Consider the following 18,747-nt stretch of genomic DNA (forward strand, 5'->3'; position numbering starts at 1 on the left):
TGAAATTATAGCTCTCTAGAGGGGACTGGGAACACATTTCAACTCCTCCTCCTCCCCTCCTCACACTCTCCCCCTCAGCCTTGAGCCCGGATCGCGTGCGTTCATGCTCTTGCTTGCCAGTAAAAACGGAGTTTCTCAGCTCATTCACATTACTTTAAACTGTATAATTTAAAGTCATGATATGAGAATAAAGGACTACACTTAAAATATTTAGTGAGACCTATTTTTGACTTAATGGCCTTTTGAATTTTGCTTCTTTTCCTGTTGACATTTTTTTTTTTTGCTTTTTTGGTTTTACATTAAAAATTTAAATATGATAAAAGCAAATGGTATAGGTATGACATGTCATACTGAAACCAAAGGAGCTTAATAACAAAACTTTGGCCAACCCAGAAACATTGTGATTCAGCTGTCACCACTTCTAAACAAAGTGTGAGGCTATTATGTAATATGCTGCTAATTTTTAATGCTCAGAAAGTAAAGCAAAATAATGTTTTTACTTCCTTCTTTTCAATCAACTTTTTGCTAGTGTCTTTTGAGCTCCAGATTTAAAAGTGAACTGTCCTCATAAAATTTAGCTATTATTCTGTATTGACAAAAGAAATTAAGTGATTTTAAGAATGTGTGTTATTCAAACACAAAAAACCCAACAACTTAAATTCAGTATTTGAAGTGTCCTTACCCTCTTGATCTTGTTGCTTTTAGTAATCCTTCTAAATACACACATATGTAATAACTGCTTGCAGGTGTATTTTTACTTAAATAATTTATATGTTTATGTTCTTGTATAAAATGCTTGTAACTTGCCTAATACAAGATTTCCCATACACTGGATCCTCAAGAAATATTTGACCCTAAATTCCTCAACAGCAAAGCCTATTAAGACATGGTAAAGAAAAAGAAAAGATTACCTTGGTTTTGTCTGGGCTGAACTATGCTTTCCCAATATATGAATGTGTTCCATAAATACTAGTCATTTCTTATAAAATTAATGATACTGGAAATAGTTTGTTCTGCTAGCTGTTATTTTTGTCCAATCTGGACTACAGCACTCTGACCATAGTTGTCTGTCCCACATGCTGAGAAGCTGAGAACCTAGCCTGGTAGGGTTCCGAACTTTCAAAAGTAATTGTTTATTAAAAGATAAGAAGCAGCTTGACACACATCTTCATCCTGCTTCAGAATAGGGAGTTTGATACAGTGTGATTTCAGAATACCCCAACCCATGGACTGAAATCTCGATTTGCTCCTGACAGTAGGTTGAGTTGTCTCCATGGAGCCGGGTTCAGTCTTCTGAGGGCACAGCAGCAAGGGCAGGGTAATGAGAAGTCCAAGGGGGAAGAAACGGAAGATTGTGTGTACTGGATTGTCCACTGGAGATGGAACCCAATAAAATACCCAGAAAGAATCCTTTGCAGGGGGCTGGAATTCTTGGTTTCAGAGTTGGACAGGGGTCTACGCTCTAGGTCTTTGGGGTTTTGGTGGTGATGAGTGGATAAATGCATGGTCATTCAACTGGATAGAGGCTTCAAAGCTGTCTAGCAATCCCATGTTATCTGACTCTCCAGTTTTCAACAGAGAGAATTTGACTCTTTGTATGTACTCAAACCTCTGACCTCCTTCCTACTTCTGTAACTTCAGCAACTGTCTCAACTCCTCCTCCAGAAAGAACCTGGCAGTCATCACAGAGAGGAATGATCTTACCTTCCCACCACAAGTATGCCACCTTATCTACATTTCACTCAGTCTTTCTTCTTCCCTGTTTTAAATCAGGACCTTCTCAAAGGTTTGTTCTTCTCATGTGCTTTAGATTCTTCACATAGCATTCAAACATAATTTAGTATTTCTCATTGTGAAAATAACTCTTGTCTTCATACCACCTCTGAACAAATATGAAAGTACTGAGAACTACACCTCATCTTTCCTCTTCATACCTATCTGGGATATCCTAAGACCTTTCCTTGATTAATTTGTTGAGGGGAGGGGGCAGGGACGTCTTGCTGGCATTACTCTGGAGCTGCTGAAGGAGCTGGAGGTGCAGCCAGCAGAAGGGTGCTCTCTCCAGGGAGATCTCACTCCATCACTAGGAGTTCAGGAGAGAGTGCATAGTGGCCCCAGCTAAGGTTGGAGAAAGAGGTCAGTGGAATCAATATGTTGTTATTTCATATATTCAGATTTTTGTAGTTGTTCAGTTGCTAGCTTGTGTTTGACTGTCTGTGGCCCCATGGACGGTAGCACACCAGTCTCCTCTGTTCCGCACTGTATTCTGGAGTTTACTCAAATTCGTGTGCATTGAATCAGCAATGCTATCTCACCATCTCATCCTCTGTCATCCCCTTCTCCTCCTGCCTTCCGTCTTTCCCAGCATCAGGGTCTTTTCCAATGAGTTGGCTCTTGGTGCATCAGGTGACCAAAGTGTTGGAGCTCCAGCTTCAGAATCAGTCCTTCCAATGAATATTCAGGGTTGATTTCCTTTAGGGTTGACTAGTTTGATCTCCTTGCTGCCCAAGGGACTCTCAAGAGTCTTCTCTAGCACCACAGTTCAAAGGTATCAATTCTTCTGCACTCATCCTTCTTTATGGTCCAACTCTCACATTGGTACATGACTTCTGGAAAAACCATAGCTTTGATTATTTGGGCCTTTGTTAGCAAAGTGATGTCTCTGCTTTTTAATACATTTTCTGGTTTTGTCATAGCTTTTTTTCCTAAGAAGCAAGTGTCTTTTAATCTTATGGCTGGAGTCACCATCCACAGTGATTTAGGAGCCCAAGAAAATAAAATGTCTCTCTTTCCACTTTCTCCCCTTCTATTTGCCATGAAGTGATGGGACTGGATGACATGATCTTTGTCTTTTTTTTTAAATGTTGAGTTTTAAACCCACTTTTTCACTCTCCTCTTTCACCCTCATCAAGAGCATCGTTAGTTCCTCTTCAATTTCTACCATCATAGTGATACTATCTGCATATCTGAGGTTGTTGGTATTTCTCCCGGCAATCTTGATTCCAGCTTGTGATTCATCAGCTTGGCAGTTTGCATGGTGTACTCTGCACAGAAGTTAAATAAGCAGGATGATAATATGTATTCTTGTTGTACTCTTTTCCCAATTGTGAAACAGTCAGCTGTTCTAACCATTGCTTTTTGACCTGCACACACATTCTCAGATGGTCTGGCATTGCCATCTCCTTAAGAATTTTCCAGTTTCTTTTGATCCACACAATTAAAGGCTTTAGTTTAGTCGATGAAGCAGAAGTAGATGTTTTTCTGGAATTCTCTTGCTTGTTCTATAATCCAACACATGTGACAATTTGATATCTGGTTCCTCTGCCTTTTCTAAATCCAGCTTGTACATCTGGAAGTTCTCCGTTCATATACTGTGGAAACCTAGTTTGAAAAATATTGAGTATAACTTCAATAATGTGTGAAATGAGCACAATTACACAGCAGTTGAACATTCTTTGGCATTGCCCTTCTTTGAGATTGGAATAAAAACACCTTTTCCAGTCCTGTGGCCTCTGCTGAGTTTTCCAAATATGCTGACATATTGATTGCAACACTTGAATAGCATCATCTTTTAGGATTTAAATAGCTCAGCTAGAATTCCATCACCCCCACTAGCTTTTTTTTTTTGTAGCAATGTGTCCTAAGGCCCACTTGACTTTGCACTCAAGGATATCTGGCTCTAGGTGAGTGACCACACCATCATGGATATCTGGGTCATTAAGACCTTTTTTGTATAGTTCTGTGTATTCTTGCCACCTCTTCTTAATCTCTTATGCTTCTGTTAGGTCCATACCATTTCTGTCCTTTATTGTGCCCATCCTTGCATGAAATGCTACCTTGATATCTTTCTTAAAGAGATCGCTAGTCTTTCCCATTCTATCGGTTTCCTCTATTTTTTAGCATTGTATTTTGAAGAAAGCCTTGTTATCTCTCCTTGCTATTCTCTGGAACTCCTAAATCAAATCCCTTTTGATTATACTATGGAGGTTACAAATAGATTCAAGGAATTAGATCTGGTAGACAGAGTGCCTGAAGAACTATGGATGGAGGTTCATAACATTGTACATGAGGCAGTGACCAAAACCATCCCAAAGAAAAAGAAATGTAAGAAGGCAAAGTGGTTGTATGAGGAGGCTTTAAAAATAGCTGAGGAAAAAAAAAAACGAAAGGCAGCCAAGAAAGGGAATGATATACCCAATTGAATGTATAGGAATGGGTATTTGGTTGGATGTGGTAGTATTATAAGGATGATATCTAGATCTCTACTTGAGCATGAGGGTGTTGTTTCACAGATAGCAAACACAGAAAGAGAAGCTAACTAGCTGCTGCTGCTGCTAAAGGGTTTGCTTTTAGATGTATTGGACTTGAACTATCTGGAGCTGGCTGGCTCAGAGATAAGGAAATAGAGATCTAAAAGGTGAGCACAAGTGGAACCATCCAGTCTCAAGGTCGAAACTGGTCCTGTGGTTCTTTGAGATTTCTATAACTCGTCATTCCCAGAGTCCCATAACTGGCTGAGTGAACTGCCCAACTTTTCTGTGGGGGTTGTTCAGAATCAGGCCCTTTCCCTCAGGTATTTGCAGAGTGTGCCTTCCTCCTCAACACCATGAAGGACAGCATTAATCTGCTTTGCTCATTTTTGTTTTCCTTACTGTTCATTGTTAGGTACTTGATTCTCTTTTCATAAGAGGTTCTATAAAGAAGTATATCAATTCTAATGGCATTATAAATTAAAACATGAATGCATATTAGAGGGGTCCCTTTTTGTTATTCTTTCTAGAATTTTAGGAACCAACTAAGACTAGATAAGTTACTGTAATAGGTTGAGAATTCTCATGGATGGTCATTATCACTAATCCTTTTTAGAACCCACAAAGAGCTAAGCACTTTGCATCTATTATATGTAATTTTAAGAACCTATGTAGTGGATATTTCACTTCTATCTGACAGATGAAGGATTGAGGCTATGAGACGTTTAGTAATTGGTGCAAGGTCACATGTTTGGAGCCACTGACTATATTGGAGGCATATTGGAATCATAAGGGAGGCCTTGACAATTCTAAAACGGTGAGGTTACACCCCAGACTGATTACATCAAAGTCTTAGGGAATAGCAGTAATAGAAGCATATTTTTTCAGAGCTCCCTAGGTGATAACACTGTCCACTCAAGGTTGATAAATACTAGCCTGCTTCCAAAACCTGGGGCCCTTTCAAGCCGTGGTGTCTCTGGATCAAAAATTGTTTTCAGTCCACATTGAAATAGTCTCATAACACAAAATAGACTGTTGATTAAACTTGATAAGCAGTAAATAAATAAATGACTTCTTGATATAAAAATGTCTTCTTGTCATTGTCCTCTGCCTTCCAAGTCATCGAAGAAACATTTTCAAAACATAGAAACCTTAGCAACAAGGCTATAGGGTTTTATTTGCTCTGCTATTATACATTGAAGACAACTTTACACTAGAGTTACTATTACCCCTTTTTGAGCAACTGTATATGGTGCTTGCTTACACCAGAGGATGTAAACTCACTGATGAATGATTTCCTCTACAGATACAGAACATAATGTGAGTTATTTTTAAGAGATATCCTAGAGATTATAGCACATTTTGAAGATTTCAAGTTATTAGTAAAGCTTTAGATGAACTCTTGGCCTTATTTAGTAAGTGGCCTAATTAAATTTTATTTTGAATAAAACTTTTATTTCCTAAGCCTGGAGATAACAGTATATAATGAAGCATCTGCTGTGTGTGATGTACAAATGTTTGGATTCCCAAAGGACATGTTTCAAAGAACCAGATTTCCCTGTTGTATGTGACAAACTTTCCAAGGTCTGCAAATTATGAGCATATTTTTTGCAAGATCCATATTTTTGACATCTGTGGAATAGACTTTTGTTTCTGACATCTATCTAGCATTTATTTTCTTTTTAATAGTACTGCTTTATTTTAATATGAAATTATATAAATCTAGGAAATAAGAGTTACCATTGTTTTGGGAATTCATGTTTAGCAAATGTTGATATGGTTCCTTTACTCATTAACTGGAGAAGGAAATGGCAACCCACTCCAGTATTCTTGCCTGGAGAATCCCAGGGACGGAGGAGCCTGGTGGGCTGCCGTCTATGGGGTCGCACAGAGTCGGACACAACTGAAGCGACTTAGCAGCAGCAGCAGCACTCATTAACTATTGCATATCATACATGTTCTATTTAGCTATTTCTTCTATTAGCAATGTCTTCTGTTCTTCAATGTTTTATCAGAAAATATGAATCAGAGAGATAATAATATAATGTTTCCTCATCATAGTTTTGTGCCGCTGGTTTTAAGTATTACAACTTTTAATGGTGAGCCAAGAGTTTTCAAGAGCGAACTAAAGTCCATTACATCTCTTCTGTTGATATTTTTCCATTGCATCCAAGGAGAACAATGCATAGTCTAAGTATTTGGGTCTATGGGAGGCATTTGTCTGTTATTTACAAGTGACTTTACTATTGACGTAGCATGTCACAGCCACTATAGAATGAGGGAGGTCAAATAAAGTGACATGAACAGAAAGTTCCTGATTGAATCCTTAATACTATGAAATTTTCATTTAACTGTGTGAAATGATGATGTTTAAGGCCACAGTGCTTACTGGTTCTAGATTCATCCCATTGAGTATTTGCATATCTGTTGATGAAGTCTGTATAACAAGAATTATGCTTTTTGAAACAGCTTTATTGAGATCTAACTGATAAATAAAGCACTGTACATACTTAATGTGCACCACATGGTGAGTTTAAAGATGCACACAGGCTCCCGACACCATCAGCACCATCACGGCGGTGGACACAGCCAGCGCTTTCCACGGGTGCCCATGTCCCCTTATTGTTGTTTTTCATTGAGGACTTAATATGAAATATACTCTCTCAACATTTTTTTCCTTTTTATTAAAATATAGTTGATTTACATTATTAGTTTCAGGTGTACCATATACTGATGCAATATTTTTATAGATTACACTTCACTTAAAAATATTGGCTATGTACCATATGTCCTTGTAGTTGACCTAAGTTTGTAGCTTGCCTAACTCTTAATCTCCAGCCTCTATCTTGCTTCCACCCCAACACTATCCCCACTTTTAATCACAAGACTGTACTCTATATATGTGAGTCTGTTTGTGTTCTGTTTTATATATTCTTTAGTTTTATTTTTTAGATTCCACACATAAGTGGTAATATGCATTATTTGTCTTTACCTCTCTGACATTTCACTAAGCGTGATACCCCAGGTCCATTCATGTTATAGCAAGTGGCAACGTTTCATTTGCCTTTATGGCTGAGTAGTGTTTATCCATTCATCTGTTGATGGACACTTAGATTGCTTCCATATCTTGGCTACTGTAGATAATGCTGCAGTGAATATTGGGGTGCATATATCTTCCAGAATTAATGTTTTCATTTTCTTTGGACATATACCCAGGAGTGGAATGGGCGAATCATAGGGCAGCTCTACTTTTAGGTTTTTGAGGAACTGCCACAGTGGCTGCACCAATTTACATTCCCACCAACAGTGTCCCAGGGTTCCCTCTTCTCCACATCCTCACCAAAGTTTGTTACTGTAAAGTTATAATTTTAAATGGTGCGTTTTTCTGTTTGAGTTGGTAGTGATTTGAACAGTGAGGACAAGTCATATAGTATCATCTTATTGGTTTCTAGTAACATCTGTTTATTAAAAACCTATACACTTATTTCAAAAACAATTTTTGGTGGCTTGAAATGATATGGTAAAACCATATTTATTTTTATAAATATTAGTGAAATCAGGTCCTTCACAGCACAAGGCAGTGTATTGTGTGAAAAGACCCCAGGCTTCTCCACCTGTGCAGCTACAGACACGACCTCCTGGGGCTTCATTTACTCATTATAAGTATTGACCCAGTAGCATTGCTGTCAGATTGATGTTTAAGACAGAGGAGATTCTTGACAAGTTAGTTTTCTCTTCATCTTTTACAATGTAGTAAAACATCTTTAAATAATTCTGTTTTGCCAAATTAAAGTCAATTCATGTATTTGATTAAGCTTTAATTATGATCTTGTCATTAGCACCTAATATTTTATTGTGTACTTACTATATGTGTGGTTATATATTTCCTTTTTGTAAATCCCTTTTTATCCATAATCTTATTTCACCCTCACAATAATTCATTTTAGTCTAAGAACTACCACTTTCTGAATACTATAAATAAGAAATTATTAGTGTAACCTCTAAAGAACTACCTTTGAAAATCATGGTGGTGATGAGCTGTAGTTTCTTCCCATAGCAATATTCATATAGGAAGAGTTATAGGTACATCCAAAAATTATTTTGTATGTGTCTTGTACATGTTTTATTACATGGTAATAGCGAAATAAACATATTTATAATTCATTTATTATGGACAATTCAGTGTGTGAATATAGGAAAGTTAAAACAATTCAAACAAGAATTTGTTTACATTAGGGATTATTTCACTTTGTCTAAGATTGCTAAAATGCTGTGATAACAACAATAATTCTTGATTTTTCCATAAATACTGCAATTAAAGTATACAGATATTGATAGTGTTTGAGAGTTTATAAGTATTTTACTGGAATGCTTCATCTTAATATTTTGTTTTTCATGTTTGTAACAAAATCAGGTTTATCTGCATTCTCTATTCCATGGATGTTTTATTATATCATGTATCTCTCATCAAAAGCATTTTCTCCTTAGCTTTTTGAAACATTTATAAAATAATTTTCTAAGATAGCTTACTTTTCAGAGTTAACACCCTTCTCTCTGATTTATTTGAATGTTGGAAATAAGGCATACAGAGTATTTTGTCCTTAGAATTTTTGAAGATCTGCCAAATGAAGAGAGTAAATAATTATATTTCACACTTTGAAAAATTCATCACTGTAATAATGTAAAATATTTTTCAAGTTGGAATTAAAGAATCACTAAGGTTTGAAATAAATTAGTAAAACAGACATCTTTGATAAACCTAGTAAGAAGTAAGAAACAGATATGCAATCTTAGAAATGAACAAATGGTATTTCTTAAAACTTCTGAGAACATTATATACAATCAGATACCAAGACATTGGAAAATATATATGAAATGGATAATTTGTTTTTAGTCACTAAGTTGTGTCCGACCCTTTAGTGACCCCATGGACTGAAGCCAACCAGGCTCCTCTGTCCATAGGATTTCACAGGTGAGAACACTGGAGTGAATTGATGTTTCTTACTCCAAGGAAACTTCTTGACTGAGGGATCAAACCCAAACATAAATGTCCAAAGTTAATTAAGAACTAAATTAGTTCAAGAAGAAGTATCCTGATAAAATCTTTCATTAGAGAGTATTCATAGTTCTGTAGAATTTTAGAGTTAGGGAAGCCTTTAAGGGTCATATAGTAAAGATCTCATGATTCATAAGTGAGAATGTTGAGGTCCAAAGTTTTTGTGGCAAACTAAAGAGAAATTTCATTCATGAGCTTTGGAAATTAGGAAGTTGTGGGTGATTCTTGTGGAAGGGCAATTCAGGGCTGATGCTGGATGACAGGAAGAAAATGTATGAGCTGGTCATAAAGAAATTGATAAACAGATTAACCTTTCAAGAAATTTGACAGTTGGAAAGAGAGAAAACAACCCAATGAGAACCAGTGCAAAAAAAGTCAATAAAAAGAAGGTTGACTGATTAGTTTGTTGGTTGAAGATAAATATTTTAACAGATTTGTAGGCTAGGAGATTATGTTTGTAAGCCTATAGGAGCTAATTAAAGGGAGAGAGTAGAGTTGATGAAATCTAAGTTCCAGAGTAATTACCATGTATCAAGCTCTTCACATAGATCATGTCAATTTAATTTTTGCAACAATCCTACAATGTAGGTACTGTCAGTATCCTCATTTTTACAGTAAACAAAACAGTGTGTGAACCTTTGTCTTAGCGGGTGTAGAGGAAGCTAGGGGCCCCAGGGAATATGAAGAGTATCAGCACTGTCGGTGGTCTGTACCTCATCAGAAATATTGAAGGCAAACTCATCTGATATAAGAGTTAGGAGGGAAATCGAGGCCTGAAAAGAATGAAAAAAGTGTGAGGATTAGGCTATTAATGAGCAAAAAACATCATCTAAAGGCAGTGTAGTGATGGTAGTCGAGGAAGTGTACAAATTCTGGGGGCTTCCCTGCTGGCTCAGATGGTAAAGAATCTGCCTGCAATGCAGGAGACTGGGGTTTGATCCCTGGGTCGGGAAGATCCCCTGGAGAAGGGAATGGCTACCCATTCCAATATTCTTGCTTGGAGTATTCCATGGACAAAGGAGCCTGGCAGCCTACAGCTCAGGGGTTCACAAAGAGTCAGACACGACTGAGTGATTTTCACAAACTCTGGGGTCAGTGTTAACCCCTCCTCCTCATTTAGTAACCATGAAACATTGGCCAAGTTATTTAGTGTCTCTAAAGCATTGTGTGCCTGGTGGGGGCGGCACACACATCTGACTACATATTAGTCTGTTTTTTGCCTTTAAGAAAACCTCTATCCTAAAAAAGAAAAAAAGAAAAGAAAAGAAAACCTCTATCCTGCTTTATTCTTCGTTTTAGACTTCTAGACAATTCTCTGTATCTGGTTTTCTCCATGACTTAAAATTGACTTGCCAAACTTAAAAAAATTTTGATGGGAATTGCACTGAGCATATTTATCAGTTGGGAGAAGATTGACATTTACATGACATTGAAGCTCGTGATTCATGTACATATTTTCCATCTATTTATGTCTTGTTTAATGTTCTTCAATTAAATGTTATGATTTTCTATATAAACCTCCTATACATTTTGTTAAATGTATTTGAGGTGTTTTATAGTTGTTAATCGGAGAAGGCAATGGCACCCCACTCCAATACTCTTGCCTGGAAAATCCCATGGACGGAGGAGCCTGGTGGGCTGCAGTCCCTGGGGTCGAGAAGAGTCGGACACGATGAGCGACTTCACTTTCACTTTTCACTTTCATGCATTGGAGAAGGAAATGGCAACCCACTCCAGTGTTCTTGCCTGGAGAATCCCAGGGACGGGGGAACCTGGTGGGCTGCCATCTATAGGGTCACACAGAGTCGGACACGACTGGAGTGACTTAGCAGCATAGTTGTTAATATGAATAAGGAATTTTTCTTTCATCTGATAATCTTTCCCTAGTGATTTTGGTTTTTGGTGCAGTATCTTTTCTCAGCTTCTGAATGACTTAATCTGTTTTAGAAGTTGTTTATTTTTTGGTTGCCCCTGTTCTATCTCCTCACTCCTCAATTTTTTTTTTTTTTCTTTGCTTGGCTTTGTTTTTCTTTTTCTCATGTTGGGAGATTATCTCAGCTATCTGATTATCCTTGACTGTGTATATATAAAAGCAAGGTCCTCAAAAGTGACTTGAAGCTCTCTACTAGGGTAGATGGACTTTTTGAAAGGTAGTGTAGTATGTTAACCAAGGATGATCCAGAGTATGAACACTTTTCCCCTTGGGGTGAGAAATTTAGCCTCTGACCTTCTGGCAGTTTGAGAATAGAAATGAAGGAGAATTAGAGGGTGGGCCCAATAGTTTAATGCATACATTTGTATCTGCCTGTACCTCTAATGAAACTGGTGTCTGAGTTCAGAACCCAGCCACTGAATTTTCCAGAAACTAAACCTCACTGTGACTATACTAGGCTGCCGTGAGCTGGAAGGAAACGGTTTCAGCTCTTCTGTGTGTAGATTTTTCAGCCAACCTGGCTCTTTTTCAGTCCCATGCAAAACTAAGTCTTCCTTCTGCCTCTGGAGGAGTACAAGTGTTATGTGTAAGTGTTAAACCCACAGCAGGTCTTCAGAGTGAATTGGCTCCATTACATTCGTGATTTCCACCCCACTGTCTAGCCCCTACAAACACTTAGGATGTAACTCTCTTTGCCACTCTTAAATCAGTCGCCCCTTCTTCCCTCAGCATCTTCTGAATGTCAGCACTCCTATCTACAGCCTATTCTCTTTTTTCCTGGGGCTTGAAACGTGGTCATTTCAACATGGCTTGGAAAGGAGAAGAGATGTGAATCTTTCATGATTCATTATAAATTTTATATTATATTTTCCAGTGGACATTGTTGGTGCATTAGGAATTTAGTTTTGTGTATTGATCTCATTGTACAATACAATTTTTGTATGCTGATCTTATTTCCAGCCACCTTCTTGATTCTCCTTATTGTTTCCATTGTTTAAAAAAATTGATCCTCTTGGGTTTTCTAGTAAGGCGATATATTTATAAAATAATGACAATATGATTTCTTCCTTTCCTATTGATTTCTCTTGTATTGTTTTGGTGAGGACCTCATATAACAACTTAGAATAGTTGAGGTCATGTTGGCCATCCTGCTTTTATTTGTGATGGGAATGCTTCTGATATTTCACTATTAAATACAATTTTCATCATGAGTTTTGGAGAGATAACATTTGTGAAGTACGAATGTTCTCCTTTTTGCATAATATGTAATGAAGATACTTTAAGTGATAACTGGAATTTTATCAAATTCTTTCACATTTATTGATATGACCACTTGGCTTCTTTAATCTATTAATATAATAAATTATATTGAGGTCATTTTTAATATTGAAATCATCCTGTTTTAGCGGACACACTTTTATTTGATAGTGATTTATTATCTTTTTTCTGTATGTGTAGATTTTATTTTTTATTTAATACTTTCACATTTATGTAGAAAAGTGAAAGTATCAAAGCTTATAGTTTTCTTGTTCATTTTGGTGTCATTGTTATACTAGACTTGTCAAATGAGTCAGGTACATCTAATTTTTTTCTTATTTTTTTGACCTGGTAATATTTTATAAAATGGGGCTTATATATACATTTGTTAGAATTTGCTTGTAAAATATTCTGCAATTTTTATCATTTTATTACCTTTTATTGACTTTCCACTTTATCTAAGATTAATTTTTTATCTCTCAGTCCAATTTAGATCATTTATGTTTTCCTTGAAGAATGTCCATCTTACATAGGTTTTCAATTTTATATATAGAGTCCTGCTTTTCTTTTATGATAATTTAAAAAATTTTTTATATTCCCAGTGTTACTTATTTTTCATTCTCCTCTGCCCTCAAAAAAAAAAAAAATCAAAATAGCCAAAGATTTAGCTGCTTTTTATCAGCCTCTCAAATCAGCTTAGATTTTATGGATCAATTTTACTATCTTTAAGATTTTTCATTTGTAGTTTTTGCTTTTGCCTTTGTTAAATTCCTCCTGATTTCTTTAAGTGGCCTATTTATTTTCATTTTCTATTGTTTTCTATCTAAGGCTTTTACAACCCTGAGTACTGTCATATCAAAATTGCACATGTTTTTCTTTTGTTTTTCAGTTCTAAATAGTTTATAATTTGGATGCTAATTTCTCTTTAAATCATTAGTTATTAAAAGTCCCCCCCCAAGATGTACAGAATTTTAATGTTGATTTCTAAATTCATTGTACTATAGTTTGTGAAAATGTTCTATATGTTATCAAACTTCTTAAGTTTATTTTATTCTCTTTTCTGTCCTAGGACTAGTTAACTTCTATAAATATTCTGTTTGTATTTTAAAGAATTGCACATGTTCTGTTTCTTATCTATAATATTAAAAAAAGATTAATCACTTTTATGATTGTCATAGTATTCCATACTACTATTTTTCTCCACCTTTTCCATGACTTTCTGAGAGCTATAGGTTGTCTTTCATTTTAAACTTAGTTTGACATTTATCCTTGTGGTTTTCTCAGTATATTTATATATTTGTTTCATATGCTTTGGAAAATTTTTATGAGTTTCATAGAAATATGTTACTTTGGAAACTTCTTTATGGCTTGCTCCTTTTGTCAGTATGAAAAGTCCTTCATCTCTTTTAATGCTCTTTTCAATATTAACATCGTGACATCTGATTTTTGCATATTAGCATTTGCTTAATGTAGCTCTTTCATCTCTTTATTCTCAGTCTTCCTAAGTCATTGCATTTGAGGTCTCTTATAAATTCATTACTGGATTTTTTTATCTGGGATAAAAGTTCTTAACTTTTAGCTGTCAATTTAAAGCATTCCCACTTATTGTGATTTCTGTAATTGGAAATTTGTATATCATCACTTGATTTTTCTGTTTATTATATTTTCTAGTTGTCCTTTTGCTTACCTTTAATTGGACTGATAAATTTTTCTTAGTTCTATTTTTCTACTCTTTTTCAAATATATTATTTGTTTCTGCTTTTTGTGGTAACCTTAACATTATTAACATAGATGTTCAAACATGCTTTTCTAATCTAGAGTTAATCAGTATCTAAAATATCCCTGCAAATAAAATAAGACTGAGTTATTTTTGGATATAAACTGAGTTTTATATCCAAGTGGCTATATTACCAATATATATTTTATTGTTTAATAATCATTTGTTTAAACTTAATATATTTTAATATTGATATTCATGAGACTAGCTTTTGTCTCATTCTGAACTTCTGGACTTCTTATTATTATTGGTTTATATTGTCTAGAAATTCTTTCAGAGAGAATCTTAAGGTAATAAACTTCAAAGTTCCTTACCATTCTAAAAATGTCTTTATTTCTACCTCTCCTTGAATAATAGTTTTGCTATGTGTAGAATTCACCAAAGTTATTTTCCCTTAAAATGTCGAAGAAGTCTATTGTCTTCTTGTATCCTGGGTTGCTCACAAGGAGTCTAATGTCAGTTTGATTCCTATCCTTTTGTAAGTGATCTTTCTTTTGATTCTGACAGCTTTTAAGATTTTCTCTTTATTCTTAATATTCACAAATTTCATTGCAATATATCTTAGGGTGTGTGTACGTGTGTGTGTGTGTGTGTGTGTGTGTGTTAGCTATCTTTCAGCTAAAGAATCTTGAATGTTATTGAGAAATTTCCCCATAAGATTTCTTTAAATGCTTTTCCCAAAATTCTGTTTTTTTTTTCCCCCTCTGAAAATACTTTTAAACAGATGTTGAACTTCTGTTCCATCCATATATCTTAAATCTCCTGCTTTCCATGTGTTAATCTCTGCTCCTAATGGGTAGCTTTAACCCTGGTTTTCACCCTACCATCACTGACTTTCTGTTTTTCAGGCACTCCTTCTGGTAGCTAGCCTACCACTGTTTACATATTTTTCTTTCCAGTTATTTTATGAAACATTTTCTATTGTTCCTATGGATTTGGGATGAAGAGTGTAGGTGAACTCTCTAAGTATAAACCACCCTCAGTTTGCCAATTTAAGTACCTTTCCAAGTTTTCTAGCATTTGTCAGCAACACTCATCATTTGTAGAGCAGGACGACATGGCGGTTTGGCGAGGAGTCGAAGAATTGCCTGAAGGGCTGGAGGGGCCAGTGAGTCTTGTGTTGGGAGCGAGGGGCTGGGCACTCCCAGCTGTGGTGGAGCTGACAGCAGACACACAGGCTGAATAAGAAGGCAGTGTGGGAGCCGAGTCACCTCCGTGTGTCTGGTGGTAGGAAGAGGTGAGCAGATGGCAAGATACCAACACTTAGAGAGAAGGAACGTCAACGTTTGACTTTATAATTGACAAAATCCCAGTACCACAGGACCCAAAGGATGGTTGATCTCTGTGGGTTACCGAGGTGGGACTTAGGTTCTACCAGAGAAGAAATTAAAAAATCCTGAACCCCAAACTTAGAATAGCCACTTTGTGGAAACTGATGTAACAAATGTGCAAATAACAGACTTTACTTGAAGACTGCTGTTTATAAAAGTTGTATTTTAAAAGACAGCTTAGCAACTGTATCGGTAGAAAGATCAGTGTGTGTTTCATGAAGTGCAGTATCTGACTTTATACTGACCCTTCATATGATAATGAAGCAAAATGTATCTCCTTCTCTCTCCCAGCATCATAGGTTTTTGCTGCACCCTTGACTTTAGACCTCTCAGTTTGCATATACACTTTCCTTAGGTTGAGACAGCTTAACTCCATACTTGGAGCACTTTCTGGTCATTTACGAATATTCACCTGACCATGGTAGAATGCAACCACCCACAGGGTCTTACTTCTCTAGTTACTATTTATTCCCCCTACATGTTGTGGCCTATCTTTGTTCAGAGAGACATGAATTATTAAAATATGAATGTCAGTAGCCCCAAATTATTTTTATTAGTCATATGTCAATTTGTATCAGAATTAAAGGAAGTCCCAAAGTAACAAACATAATGTAGAGAGAGCAAATTAAAAGTCTCTGTATTGAGATCTTGAGCATTTTATTATTTCTTACAAAATTTCCATGCATCTAGCACTTAGCATTTAAATAATTCAGCATTTTACATTGTTTTAGATAACCCTGTATTGATAGTTTATAAATCAATAAACACAAGTTACTGAGGTGAGACAAAAGGATGGAAGGAAACAACAGGTGAATTAGAATGTGTAACTAGTCCAGGAATTGAATGGAGAAGTTATCTTTGAAGTTCAAATCTGTAAGAGACTGCAGATTGGGAATGAGCAAAGTAATCAGCCTGCAGATGTTTAAATTTCAACTTGGAAAAAAGCCTCTGTGTCTCAAGTACAGAAGGAATCAGAGTTGGGTAAAGCTCCTACATTCTGGCTGAAACAGGAATAAAGTGATGAGGAAGAGGATGCTGGAAATCCATGACTTTCTCAGGCTGAAAATTATTTGTTTTCTAAGAATAAATTTAAGCACCAAGTATATTTAAGTACCACGTGAGATAAGGAACCCCATGCTGAAAACTGCTAACAACACCTTTTTTTAGTTCTACTTAAAATGATGATGACTGTGGTCATAATCGGTTAAGCACTTGCTGAGTATAGTCCTACTCAGCATCTGTATATTATCCCTCATCATTAAAACAACCTGATGAGATAAACGTGATCAAGGTCTTTCTGTAGGATAAGAAGGACTGAACATCTGGTGAATTTTGAAAGAATAAAAAATATGAATAATTTGATCTAAGATATGAAAGACATTTGACTTTAGCAGCGGATCAGAGTAGAGGGAGAAAGGAGGGGCTGTGTTAATTCTTTTATTTCTTTGTTATGAGTTTTTAGTGATCTTTTTTGTAGCTCTATGTTTTCCTTTTCTCAATTTTTTGAAATAACCAGGACTGAAACTGACCAAGGAAAGTTTACAAAGACTTGCATTTTAACAAGATTTACACAAAGAAATTATACCAGTGATGAAGTAAGTAGCAGCCGTTACCAAAATGAAGCTGCTCATCTTTGCAGATGAGTCATAAGTAACTAATGGTGACACATTTAATTGATTAAGTTACACAAAGAAACGTATCTATGAAATCATGGCTGTGTACTGCCCGTGACGCAATTAGTTTTTCAAAACGATTTGATTACGACACCCCTTATAATATAAGAACACAGAGCAATGTGTTAAGTAAGTGTCTTCCCAGCTGGAGCAGTGGTAGAAGCCACCTGCCAAGGCAGGAGATGCAAAGAGACGGAGGTTTGATCCCTGGGTCGGGAAGATCCCCTAGAGAAGGAAATGGCAACCTGCTCTAGTATTCTTCCCTGGAAAATCTCATGGACAGAGGAGCCTGGTGGGCTACAGTCCATGGCGATGCAAAGAGTCGGACATGATTGAGCGACTGTGCACACACGCAGAATGTATTAAGTACTTCAAAATACACATGTTACTTTTGTTCTAGGCTATTAGCCAAACCTCATTTTGCACTTTGCTCTTATACTTTGAATATCACATGTGTATAAAAGCAAAGTAATTTTTTTCTTTTGAAAGACTGTGGCGATATAATCTGAACGTCAGCAGATAAAACAGCAAAGCACTAGTGGTTTAAAAGGAGGGATAAACAGTGTAGCCAAAAGAATTATGCAAGATGTCTATAACTTAAACCAAAGCAAGGACCATTCCCATAATTATGATTCAAGAAAAAAAAATCAAGGAAAGTTATAATTTTAATCTCCCTTGAGTTTAAATTTACATTCAGGCTTCTTCTCGTAAAAAATTGAACACACAGATGAAATTAGAACTTTTATTCTGTAAGATACTGTACAGGTTAAAGACTCCACGGTTTCTAATTTCTGTAAACAATTACTCTGTCACAAAGAAGAAGTAGATATTTGAAGTAAAAGCAATGAGTTGGAGATTAACAACCCTCTGAAAGACACATGATCGCCCCCATGTTGAGCTGAGTCTCTTGTGTTTCCACAGAGCATCTGTACAACCACCACAGCATTTTTGCACTTTTTCTTCCTGGCTTCATTCTGTTGGGTTTTGACTGAAGCGTGGCAATCATATATGGCTGTAACTGGAAAAATTAGAACACGGCTTATAAGGAAACGCTTTTTGTGCCTTGGATGGGGTAAGCATATTGCTATTCCCTTTTGTGCTCTTGTTAAAATGACTTTGAACACTGCTGTAATGAATGAAGTTGGAAGCTGTGATTATCCCCAGGCTACTTTTCTTTGTGTCTAATTCGGTATGTCGAAGTGGAAATATAGGATGCTAGTCATTTTGGAACTTTCTTTGAGGTTGTGGAACTTTAAAAAGGAGTGAATACTGGATGGCCATGTAGCTGGTCAGTTGGTAATCAATAGTGCCCCCGTGGTAGTAAATGAGACCTAAGGTATCTACAGGCAAGAAATCAAAAGTATTCTCTACTACAGGTTCTGAAAATGCAAAATGTCTTAAGTTCAGTGCTCAAAACATGATGTTGTTGTCATATACACTAACCTTGTACTGCCCACATGAAAGCTTTGA

The 18,747-nt window shown here is 36.2% G+C and overlaps 1 protein-coding gene across 2 annotated transcripts in view; it reads left to right on the forward strand.

Annotated features, from left to right (window-relative positions):
• The window catches only part of ADGRB3 (adhesion G protein-coupled receptor B3), an 850,102-nt gene that overhangs the window by 766,643 nt on the left and 64,712 nt on the right, over window positions 1-18,747 (forward strand). For both annotated transcript variants that reach the window (XM_043890330.1, XM_043890329.1), the window contains one exon: window positions 18,199-18,349. In XM_043890330.1, coding sequence (XP_043746265.1) covers window positions 18,199-18,349 — 151 coding nt within the window. The remainder of the gene's footprint in view (window positions 1-18,198; window positions 18,350-18,747) is intronic.

The sequence above is a fragment of the Cervus elaphus genome, chromosome 28 (genome assembly GCF_910594005.1).
Source record: "Cervus elaphus chromosome 28, mCerEla1.1, whole genome shotgun sequence".
Taxonomy (NCBI): Eukaryota; Metazoa; Chordata; class Mammalia; order Artiodactyla; family Cervidae; genus Cervus; species Cervus elaphus.